At 40.6% G+C, this 12,663-nt stretch overlaps 2 protein-coding genes across 2 annotated transcripts in view; both read right to left on the reverse strand.

Moving 5' to 3' along the window:
• The window catches only part of LOC111874363 (potassium voltage-gated channel subfamily KQT member 4), a 1,139,978-nt gene that overhangs the window by 999,021 nt on the left and 128,294 nt on the right, over positions 1 to 12,663 (reverse strand). The gene's annotated exons all lie outside the window — the stretch shown is intronic.
• On the reverse strand, positions 446 to 8,214 carry LOC111874337. Its single transcript, XM_023869751.2, has 3 exons — positions 8,123 to 8,214; positions 3,445 to 3,579; positions 446 to 1,029 (listed from the first exon to the last, which is right to left on the reverse strand). Exons 1-3 carry the CDS (start codon positions 8,172 to 8,174, stop codon positions 818 to 820), a joined length of 399 nt encoding a protein of 132 aa, XP_023725519.1. The 5' UTR covers positions 8,175 to 8,214; the 3' UTR covers positions 446 to 817.

Genomic DNA, 12,663 nt, shown 5'->3' on the forward strand with positions numbered 1-12,663 from the left:
CAACGAAGGCCGCGTGCCACAGCTGTTCGTGGACACGGAGCCCAAAGTTGAAGGAATGCACAAGAAAAATTCTGTGACTGAGGAGTAAACAAGATACTCCAGATTAATTTGTTCATGTTAATTACAACTGTTGTTCGGACTGAGTAAATTCGTGTCTACGTGACCTATCCTCCGTAAAGTGCACAGTCAGTATCGAATTTTCTCCTTTTTTTTTCCTTGGCACTACAGCCCCAGTGGACCTAGGCCTACCTCCATGAACTTCTCCGTTCACTTCGGTTTTTCTAGATCTTACACATTCTGTACGACTCCTTGGGCGGGTGATCAGCTCGCCGCAAGGCTTCTACCTGTACACAAACACAGAAGAACGCACACACACAAACTAAACATCCATGCCCTGAGTGGGATTCGAACCCATGATCCCGGTTTCCAAGCGAGCGAAGACAGTACATGCCTTAGACCGCTCGGCTACCGTGACCGGCGAATTTTCTCCTTATCGAAAGGAAAATTTGACAGTAAGATCGCATACTTCTATTCATAATCGGAAACCTCCAATTTCAATAAACACATAAATATAAATGTTACAATAGTAATTACACCCACATATACAGAGTCTTTATACTAAGTAAAACTCTCATTTTCGTATATGAAATTAGTGGAAAATTCTCGTGGTTTTAATTTCCACTGATGACGTTCTTCTAGTTCTAAATGCTTACAGACCAGTTCTCTCAGTTTTCTAAATACTGCGTAGGCTGAAGTTAGTAAAAATCAACACAAGGGTACCTCAGACGGAGTGGCCTTGCTAATTCAAGATACATCGTCATCCCTTATACATGAATATGATTATGAAACTCAGAAGCAATATGTACAGCAAACTCGCCGCATCCCTCCTTTGAGAGGCATTACAGAGATCTGTTTCGCAGACTGCACAAATGACATCTTCAGGAAGAAAGTTCTGCTTCACTCTGTTGCATATTGTGTCCACTGTCTTCCTGTTTGCGCATCCTCTTTCCTCTAAATGATTACTCCCTCCTGTTGAGTACAGAAAATATTAAAACCTGTATTCTATGGGCTGGGATATTTCCATGCTATGTGGGTCACTTTCCACCACGGCATGGCGCGTCCTCATGGTGCGGACTCTATGGAGGGTAGCTGCGAATATATTGAACAGGTAGGAACAGACAGACAACAAGAGGCGATCCTTCAGCTTTGGGGTTGGGTGTGGAGCTAACCATTCCTCACCTTACAAAATAATTTGAACGGATTCTTTGAAAAAGCGATCTAAGCTGTGGAAACGTTGTGTGAGACTTCGTATTTGGATTATTGTATATTCATGGCAGGTCCGCTCATGACAATGCGAGGGAAATATCAAAATATAAGTAAGATTTATTACAGTAGAGGGTGTCAAATGGGACAGGAGTGGCACCGAACCAGCATTTGTCAATGGGAAGGGGAATGAGAATGATGATTTAGGTACACGATTATTTGTACATAAGAGAGCCGTATCTGCAGTTAAGAGGGTAGAGTTTTTTATTGCTATTGGGGTGGAACTAAGTCCCTTGTACTGCGGCCACTTCTGGCCTATTGTACCAGCCCCAAATGATAGGCGAGGGTTATTGTGGAGCAATTCGTGGAATGAAGATTGGCAGGGGAAACCGAAGTACTCGGAGAAAACCTACCCCAGCGCCACTTTGTCCACCACAAATCCCACTTGACAAGACCCGGTATCGAACCCGGGCAGCCGCCGTGGGAAGCCAGCGACTAACCGCTTGAGCTATGGCGCGGCCTTAGAGTTTGTTAGTGATAGGATGTCATACATAATACTAAGAGGTCAATGGTTTGATATCATCGTTCTGAATGTTGCTGTCCCAAAGGAAGATAAATCTCATGACCTGAAGAATGGCTTATCTGATGAATCACGACTAGTATTTGACAATTTCCATAGATAACAAAAGAAAATTTTGTTAGAATATTTCAATACCAAAGTAGGTAGGGAAGACATTTTCAAAACCAACTGGGAATCACAGTTTTACGTTTTACAGAAAAACATAAACAACATGACAACTTTAATATTAAACTGCAATATCCTGTTGCACTGCGTAGATATGAGTTTGCGTTCCGCTTTTTTGCCGTCTGTGTGCAACGTCGGTTAATATTCTCTCGTCTTTTCTCTTTATTGTCACTACATGTTTCGGCCTAACCGGCCGTCATCAGGTGTACAGGATGTTGTGACTGAGGAATATTAACCGGCGTTGCAAATAAGCGGCAAAAAACAAACGGAGTGCAAAGTCAGGTACCAATTTTAGTTTTAACAAAAATATCCCTTTCTTGTTGCAGCAACAGAAATTACAATTACATTTTTAAACAATGTAGTGTGAATTAGAATAACAAAGGGTTCCGAATTTCACTCAAGAAAAATTATAGCAAGTACTCGAAACAGATGCCATTGCACGAAACATGTAACTTGCCTAATGCGTGGGCAGAGAAGTGATGATTTCCAGAAAAAGTTTATCAGAATAAAGGGTCCTGACGGGGCTACCGTATGTCGGAGGGGCGTAATTGTTTAGAACACGTCAGAAACAATCTAAGACAGACATGGTAACCAAAATTTTTTTACTGACAAGGAGAGTAAATATTGGGTCTTCGAAACTCGATTGGAGTTTTCACAAACATTTGGAGTAATTTGTAGTTTTTACAAAGAAATAACAAATTTATCTGTTGTGCTTCCTGCTTTCGCCTTCGTGAGCCCTTAAATTTCCTGTGATTTACAGTATAGGGCAAAAATATAATTTCAAATCTAATATGACTTCAGTAGTATAACTGTTTACAATTGGTTACGAAGAATTTTAAATAATGGAGGGTTACAGGTGGGTTCTCTAAGAGCAGGAGTTTTCATCAGGTCTTCAAAGTTCGATTAAGTTTTTCATCATACTACACAGTAATTTACAGTTCCTACTTGGGACTGTCACATTTCTCTGCTGTGTCTGCAATTTTCTCCATAAACTTTCTGAGTAGTTAACTTGCCTCTGACTACTACCCTCAGACAGACATCCCATGATTCCTCTAATGACTATGAGACCTGTGTAACATCCCCCTTAGCATTCTTGGTTGTCTAACTCATCTGTGGCTCTTTCTGTGGGAAACACTTCCCATGACTCTTGTATTTAACTTCGAGGGTCCTGTATCTTGCTCCTCACTACTATCATGAATTAAGAAAAACGCCTCGTGAGTCCTTATTTGACTTTCAGATTTCCATAAGTAACTTCCGTTTATTCTCTTGAGCAGACATCCAGAGATGCTGTATTCGTCTTTGGGTTTCTGTAACATCCATATGACTATTGCCTTGGAACAGACTCCTATGATTCCTATAATTTATTTTTCAAATCCCGTCATTGGACTCTAGATGCAACCCTGAAGCAGAATCACGTGACTACAGAGTTATCTCACCTCTGACTGACACCTTGAGGCAGACATCCTCTTCTTTTTCACAAGTTCTTTTGAAACTTCTATTTTCGAACGGATCGCTACAATGAAAGACATCCCTCATATCGACTGGACACTTGTAACATTCCAAGGCAAAACCTGAAATAAGTTATTGGAAATTTATACAAACAACAGGCTGCTGACAGCATAACTCCAGTGCAATACTGACATATGTACAAATACGAGAGCCTACTAACGGTGGTGGCCGAACCCCTATTCTTCAATATGTCCATACAACCCATTCTGCGGACAGTAGTGGGTCACTATAGCGCTGTAATATGTTAAGATAACATAGCCCACTGACAGCTTTTGTCAAGGGCAACACTTATATAAATCTATATAATGAATGCTACTGGCACCTCTTGTTCAACACACCAACAACTTTTCAGAAATCACGGGGAGATGAAAAATTTCGCGAAGGGATACACTATTTATGATGAAACTGGCAATTCTTTGCAAAAACAAGCAAGTGTACTGAGATCGAAGTTTGAAGCTAATATTGCTTTATATCAAATTCCATATAAATATGTCTGATGAGTAGGTTAAAACTAACGACAGATTTCTAAAGTAAAATTAAAATTATTTTTTAATTAGATTCAGCAGATTATGTATAATAAATCTTCCTAATGACATGCTTTGGGCGACAGTAATCTGATCCCTTTTTTTTTTTCCTTGGCACTACAGCCCAGTGGGCCTAGGCCTACCTCCATGAACTTCTCCGTTCACTTCGGTTTTTCTAGATCTTGCACATTCGGTAGGATTCCTTGGGCGAGTGATGAGCTCGTCGCAAGGCCTCTACCTGTACACAAACACAGAAAAATGCACACACACAAACTAAACATCCATGCCCTGAGTGGGATTCGAACCCAAGATCCCGGTTTCCAAGCGAGCGAAAACAGTACATGCCTTAGACCAAGGGTCTCCAAACTACGGCCCGCGGGCCACGTGCGGCCCGCGATGTGATTTTATCCGGCCCGCGAAAGAATTGTGCAGAAATGCGCCAATTGAACTAATTTTCCAATGAGTACTGGTAAATGTGATTCTGAGCTTATTGACCTGACATATTATACTGCAGTTCGATGGCTTAGCTGTGGAAAGGTTCTTTCGCGCTTCTTTCAGCTCAGGAATGAAATTGATATATTTCTTACCAAGAAAAACCATCACGAACCACGTTTATCAGATACCAAGTGACTTTGGAAATTAGCAGTTTTGCTGATCTGGTAAACAATATGAACCATTTGAATTTAAAGTTGCAGGGTGAAAATAACTTAGTCTGTGATTTATTTGCACTTATCAAGGCATTCAGAGCAAAGTTGATACTTCTGGAAAGGCAAGTGAAAAATTTTAACTTTGTCCATATGCTATACTGTGCAGAGTTGCATAAAAAGGGTGAAGCAGAATTTCATTCCTCGTTTGCAAATTTAGTCATTTTAGATTTGAAAGAACAATTTCGGAAGCGATTTGGTGATTTGGATGTCAGTGCTCAGGAAATTAGATTGTTTCAAAATCCGTTTGACTGTGATGCTGCAGATGTCCCAAGTCAAATTCAAATGGAAATTATTGAACTTCAGGAAAATTATCATATTAAAGACAAATACAAGGAAGGAATTTTGATCGAATTTTATATATTTGTGAACTCTGGGCAATTTCCAAATTTAAAGAAATTTGCTTGTAAATTTATCTCCATTTTTGGGACGACGTATCAGTGTGAACAGACTTTTTTCCCAGATGAAGTAGATCTAGTCGAAATACAGGGCAAATTTACCCGATGAACTTTTAAAGTCGCTACTTGTGATTAGCGTTTCAAAATTTGAACTTCAATTTAATCAGATTTTAAGAATGCAAAAAGAGTTCCATAATTCACATTAATTGTTTTAATATAATTTGTGATGAAAATATGAGCATTTGCTGCTACTGTCTGTTATCATTAATATACGATAATTTATTTTCACGTACTTTATATTTAGTATATGAAATTCTGTGCTTTCAGTAAAACTCATATACCTAGAGTTATTAATTTCTCTTTTTATCCGGCCCGTTGAAAGTGCTGAATTACCTAATGTGGCCCGCGGTTCGTAAAGTTTGGAGACCCCTGCCTTAGACCAATCGGCTACCGTGACCGGCACATCTGATCCCTTTAACGGAGCCTAAATATCTGAATGATGAGAGAACGGAAAATTAGAGGGATGGGAAGGAAATTCAGGAGAGAGGGGGGAGGAGAAAAAGACACGGACGATATGGAAGATGAGAGCATGGGTGAGAGAGATGAAAAGATCAAAGGAACTGCTTTTCTTGAGAGAGCTTGCATTTGAACTCAAGGGCCATGTCAAACGACAAGATTAGATTCTTAACAGTGCCATCCTGAAAAAAAAAAATCGTATTTTTGTGGTCTTGCTATTTTAATGACCTTGAAATCGTAACCGATCATTCCTTCCCAGAGTCATTTATACATATTACCAGTAATTATATAATCTCAAATATATTGATATTTCAAGACTTAATATTATTTTTTTATTAATAGTGATATATGGTCAGTTCTTGCTATACTTAACCTGAGAATTATTAACAAGGAACGCTTAGATAAGTCTCTTGTGGCCCGACACATCTCAAGACAGCTAGCGTGATATATGTGGCAGTTACAGCAGCCAAGTTTCTAGAAGCTTTCAGAATCTGTTAGAAGGCTCTTGAAGTATTTAAATTAATTATGCCAATTCTACAGGCTGTGTAAATTAGCTTTGTGGACCCCGTAGTTGGCCAGTCAATCAAAGTTGAATTACGACGAGGTTTATGTCATATGATGCAAGTGCTAGTTAACTTCAAATGACGTTTTGCAAGAGGAGTCGTCCACCAGTTTTCTTGCAAGCTAGATAAAAAAATCCGAGTCTCTTAGTCCCATAAGTCTGTGTTATCACAGGATAGTGATACAAGTGAAAATGATATCAGTCTTAAGGGACTGATTAGGTATCCTAGAAGTGCTGAAGTGTGAATTAATGTGGCTCTGTGTTGCGTTACTTGTGATCTAGTAAACTTCTTGGCGAAGACTGTCTCGCCGAAGCAGGATTCCTTAACCTCTGAGAAAGAACTCTTTTACTGACCGACTTAATAGTAGTCCCACCACCGTTCCCACGTCTCTAACCCCTATCGCTTACGATTCCTAAACCCAACGGCGCCCAAAAATGGCGAGGAGACGGCGACAATAAAAGGCGGACCACGCGTGACGACATCGACGGCCCATAAAAGAAAAAAAAAGGTAAAGCTATCCGTGTAGCAGGCCATAGAAGCCCATAAGGTTGTGAGACGCCGAGGCTCCCACATTTTCTCTACATAATCGGCTCACAGATGGCGGTGAGGTTTTCAGCCTTAAGCGTCGGTCGCCTTTACCCCCCTCCCTTCTCCAGGAAGATTCCTGTTTCTCATTTCTGTTAGATTCTGAGTCGACCTCAGGGCCATATTGAAGCTGGAAGGATCAGGTAACTTGAAAAAATCCACCTCATCGGGACTCGAACCCGCAACCTTCCGGCTTGTAGCATAGTGCCTCAACCAACTACGTTAGCGCGTGGCCTTCCATAAAGGAAATGCAGTTATAAAATGGCACAAAGAAGTGCGGGGCAGTTATAAAACTTAATGTTACAACTGAAGCCTAATGAATTGTTAAATGGCAAAATAAAGAGAGACCGTGAGTCCTTCCTAGGAACTGTCAACGGGAATTACAGTATTTCTGAGTAATTAACACGCCTTGGTATCTCAGGTAACTGTCACTAAGCAAATGCACATTTGTGGGTAGGCTCAAAGTAATGTTCTTCTAATCTATGTGTTCTCAGTGACTCCTGCGGATATTTTGTGCTCCACTACGACAAGAGAATGCTGATACTCAGTTATCGCGTATTAAGTGATATGTGGATTGATGAATATTGCGTCTTTTTTAATGTACAGAATGTCCGAGAATGAGTGCACACATTGTAAACACTTTTATTGAGAAAATGAACAGAGCAAGAAAGTTACGGTTTTCACCAGACGACACTGGAATTCTCAAAGCTCTACGTGCGATAAGCATCGCCCATTCTGTGGAAGGTATTGCAACCCCAACGTGTGGCAAAGCTTTCAATGCATTTGAATACCGGACGTTCGTACATCGAGCGAGCAACAAAGGGAGCTGAGTTTGAAGAGCAGTAAAATGGAGAAAAGTGTAGATGGAGGAAGGTGGAGAAAAAGTTTCATGAGCAGCTGGAAAATTGTACTTCCCTAGCTCTTTCTCAACAAAAAATATGTATAATATATGCACTCTTTCTCAGACATCCTGTAGGTTGGTACATTTGCACCAACGATTTGCAGGATCCTATCGCTTCAGGTTTCGGGGTTTACTAAATTTCCCACCCATGTATCAAACTACACGGGGTAACACTTCAGAAATCCGTAATCTTAATATTAACAGCTGAAATAAAAAATATTATTCATCTGAAAATTTCGAAACGTATACACGGGAGGGCCAGCCAATCACCGGTTCCACCGCTTTGCGTTCTAACTCTCCAACATTTCGATTTCGTATTACTACAGGACTGAGGCAAATAAATACGTTTTCAATAAATACTCGTACAACAAAATAAACTCAGCTCACTGTCTGCAAGAAGTTATACATACGCACAAGTGTGTATGATTCCGACAAGGAAAAGCAGTTGGAAACGGCAGAAGTTCATCTTCGGGTCGCCAGGCGATCGTCCTCACAGACTTGCTGCAGACTAGGGACTCCAATAGACTGGCAAGTATCGCTATCAACTTCTCTTATCGCAGTCACTCACAGATAACTACAAGGCAGTACGTGTGTGTTGGCTAACAGTACTATGAAATTTAACGGAGAGCCCACTGTACGTTATAATGTATTGCAAAACTTTCAGATATGACACATGACTTTATCGTTTAATTCTTCCCCTTGGCGCTACAGCTCAAATTTGTGCCTTGGCCTACCTCCATCAAACTATCCTTTTCACTTCTGATTACTAGATCTTAGACATTCGGTAAGACTCCTTGGGCGGGTGATCAGCTCGTCACAAGGCCCTCTACCTGTACACAAACACCCATGCCCTGAGTGGGATTCGAACCCACGATCCGCGCTTCCGAGCGAGCAAAGACAGTGCATGCCTTAAGGTTCGGGCACACAGAGCGCTACGTACGCTATGTTCGCTATACGAACAGAAAAATATCTCCCTTTATTCCCAATGTGACTGGCCACACAGACTTCCGTACGTTACGTACACTATGTTCCCTATGTTACCTTCTTCTCAGTGTACACAGCGTACGTAGCGAACATAGCGTAGCGCTGTGTCGCCGAACCTTAAGACCGCTCAGCTACGGTGACCTGCCTTTATCACGTATAGACTGAATCAAATGTCAGGGACAGATATGCCTTTTGAAGTTCAGACGTTATGTTTTGGAACGCAGATGTCCCATTTTTCGCGTTCTATAACACACTCAAATCCAGCAATAACTCGCATAGTCCGGGTAATCGGATCCGCCAATATCCCGGACTGTTTGAAACCGGACTAATCGAGGAACTAAATACATACAAAAATGATAATTGGTGCAGAAAAATCTCCTTCTTTCAATAGACAAAACGCGATTTATAAATTCAAATGTCTTTATTAGAAATAATTTTAAAAAATTCATGTTTTTCGCAATTCATTTTTATTCTCTAAAAATTGCAACATTGATGTCTGCACATTTTCCTTCTTTGGCCTTTTCTCTTCATACATTCCTTTGTAGCAACGACTTCATTGTTTATCGTTCGGCGAACTGTAAGGCTACGTTCAATATTGGGATCAACTTCAATAATATGCTCTGATAAGATTTCAACCATTCCAATAAATTTTGATAATTGTTCAGCTGTTAATTCTCGTGCAGGCACTTCAACACAGTCGTCGTTGTCTAAGTTGTCCTCCCGTTCTTCATAAGCATGTTGTTCATCTATGTTAATAAGTGTTTCATTATCTAGTTCATTAGTGTTCGATTTGATGCACTCAATCTAACTCATTGAAACCAAGTTGTTGTCCAATTTCCACTATGTTATTAGTGACTTCAGCAAAATGAGTTTCAAAACCAATGAAATCATTTGCACAATGTGGTATGATATGTTTCCATACTGCCCTCATATTGCTTGCAGTTAATTCATGCCACGCTTCGCCTGTATTTTCGATAACGTTTCTGATGTAGCTCTTCCAAAATTCCGCTAAAGTAGTGCTCTCCCCACCTCCTCCAGCAATAACTGTCAGAGCTCAAGAATGAATGACCCGAGCATAGGTACATACATATAGAACGGGGAACCCCAGAAAAAAATTAAATATATATCGCATCGTATAACTTTTAAACCACATAAAATAAACCGCACAAAAAGAGACTTGACTGTATAAAGGGAAAACCCCGATCATTTATGTATTAAAAATAATTTTGTGTACTAATTTTTTAGAATTTACTTTTATTTTGCTCAATTAAAATTTAGTTTGTTTTGAAATTTTCAAACCAGACTATAGTGAAGCCGGACTATGCGAGGTATTGCTGTATTTGAAATGATCAGCATTTGTTGAGCTTGTTTGTTTCTTGGATCAGAGGTCTCCCATGCTTAGGAACAGGAATAGATCAGTGAAATGATTTCGTTATCTAATTCCACGAAACTGAATCTTGAGAAGCCGAGAATTGATCAATCACTAAAAATATTTCCAGCGTTTTATGAAACCTGAAGTTTGAGCATCGTGTTCACAGGAACCTGCAACTGGTGTCTCTCCCGAACCAGATCTGTTTGTCCACACTGTCGCACCCCATATGCTCCAGATTTAGTTCTTCTTTTCTTCGCATCTAAGCCCAAATATTCTCAATGGTCTCTTTCTTCCATATTCTGCGACAAGTTTCCATACAGCAGACGGGTATTGGGTTGCTAATTTGATTTATTGAACATACACATATCGTAACTATAGCACTATCACTGATTTACACTACAGCACGCACTGTATATTCTCAGTCTGCTGTCTTCACTAGTTGTTGCCTGGTCGAGACGTCCATTGGCGGACGTTAAACTTCCTCTGGGTTCCCGAGCTGTTCCCTGTCTCAGGTATCAACTTTCACAGCAGCAGCTCACAAAGACTGATCCGAAGCAGTTCTCTGACTCACAAATGCACTTCACTCCACTCTACTTACGCAACTGAACGTGGTATACTAACTGTCCTACTTATAACACTTAGGCATGGACCACACAGAAAACACCATTCCTCTGTTGCTGTAACCGTTGTTGCGTAAGCGGCCATCAGCGTAGGCCGCGCAGAAAAAGCCTCTTTCAAGCCAGTCCCTTGGCGTTTGTTAGGAATCTGTTCGCTAGAAACGGGCATTGTTTACAGAGTCATTACTTAGTAGCGGGTCTACATGCTACAATATAAAATTTATTTTCCATGCATGCTACATGCCATGCCCATATCATCCTTCTTGTTTTGGTCTGTCTAGCAAAATTTGATCGGCTGCTGTGTGGTCTCGACGCTGAAAGTATCGTTAAATTTACAGCGGGAGAAACTATAGATGAGCCAAAATTATGAAGCTCCTCATTGCGCAATTTTCCTCGGCCTCATCTCAGTTCCTCCCTCTTATATCCAAACACTCTCCTCAGCACCCTTTTCTTGAACACCTCAGTTTATGTTCTTCTCCCACATTTCCTCACCACTTTTCACATGTTCTCATTATCATAACTGCCGGTTCAGTGGAACCCCTGTTTCATTTGACACTGTGTACTTTCACTTAGTGAAACTTGCACTTTGCTAAAGCCAACTGCTGTCTCATTGCTTGGCAACCGTTTAATTCATCAGCCAAAAAATATGGCGATAAATAATGGAACATTGGTATTCAAGACTGAATTCTTACGAAAGTCACAAGACATAAGAAAATTCATTGTTTCAGTACAGATCATTTACAGAATTGATTGAAGGAATTTCACTTATAAATGTTTGTTCGTCTATGCAAGACCACGGAGATTTCTAGGCAAGGCAAACGTGAAGGGAACCTGTGCGTTGTTGGCTGAACTGATATAAGAGGAAGAGCTTCTGATTCATTCCTTTTAGTCAGTGCTCGAATGTACACAGTGTATCCAGGTTCTGATAGGACTGTGTTTATTAAAAATACAAGACGTGAATTATTTCCAAAATTTCACTCTTTTTATTCAAAATAGTGTCCTTCTGAATAAATACATAGCTGGAATCGATTGAAAAGTTTTCGAAAACAGTCACTGTACTCCTTTTGTGGAATCGCATTTAAAACTACGGTACATTCCTTTTGGATGTCCTGGATGGTGTCTTGACGGTCTCCTTTCATCGCCAACTTACTTTTGGGAGCAACCAGAAATCTGCTGGAGCCAAATCTGGCGAATACGGAGGATGATCAAGGACTGTGATCCATTTTCTGACCAAGAAATCGAGCACGATCTTCTATTTGTGGGGTGGAACTTTGTCGTGGAGGAGCGACCATGAACCTTGCTCTCGATATTCAGGTCGAATTCGAAGAATTCTCGCCCACAAACGATTGAGGACTCCGAAATAATAATCATAATTCACTGTTTGACCTTCTGGCAGAAATTTCTTGTGAATTACTCATTTGGAATCGAAGAAAACGGTTAGCAGTGTCTCAATGTCTTTACTCGACACTTTTCCATGCGCACTTTCTTAGGTTTCGGCTTCTTTTTTCTCAACCACGCTGCACTCTGCTGCTTTGTGAGAGGCTCATATTGAAAACACCATGTCTCGTCACCAGTAACAATCAATTTTGTAAATTTTGTATCACTTTGGGCCGATCGTAACATGTCTTTGCAGTGTTCCACTCTGGCATGCTTTTCATCGCCTGACAGCGCGTGCGGTACAAACCGCGCACAGACCTTCCGTTTGCCCAAATCCTCGGTCAAAATTTGATGCACAGTTCTTTGTGGCATTCCAAAAAGCTCCTCAATTAGTCTTGCAGAAACACATCTGTCTGATGCAAGGATTTCGATCATTGTTTTCACATTTTCTTCAGTGCTACTTGTTCTCGGCTTTGATGCAGGTGGAGCGCCTTCAATGTCCTCCTTGCCGTCACGAAATACAGCATACCATCGAAATTGTTCGAGCGACTAAAATAATCACTACCGTACACACTTTCCATCATTTCGTACTCTTCTCCGGCTGT

Source organism: Cryptotermes secundus, unplaced genomic scaffold (assembly GCF_002891405.2).
Source record: "Cryptotermes secundus unplaced genomic scaffold, Csec_1.0 scaffold49, whole genome shotgun sequence".
NCBI classification, from domain to species: Eukaryota; Metazoa; Arthropoda; class Insecta; order Blattodea; family Kalotermitidae; genus Cryptotermes; species Cryptotermes secundus.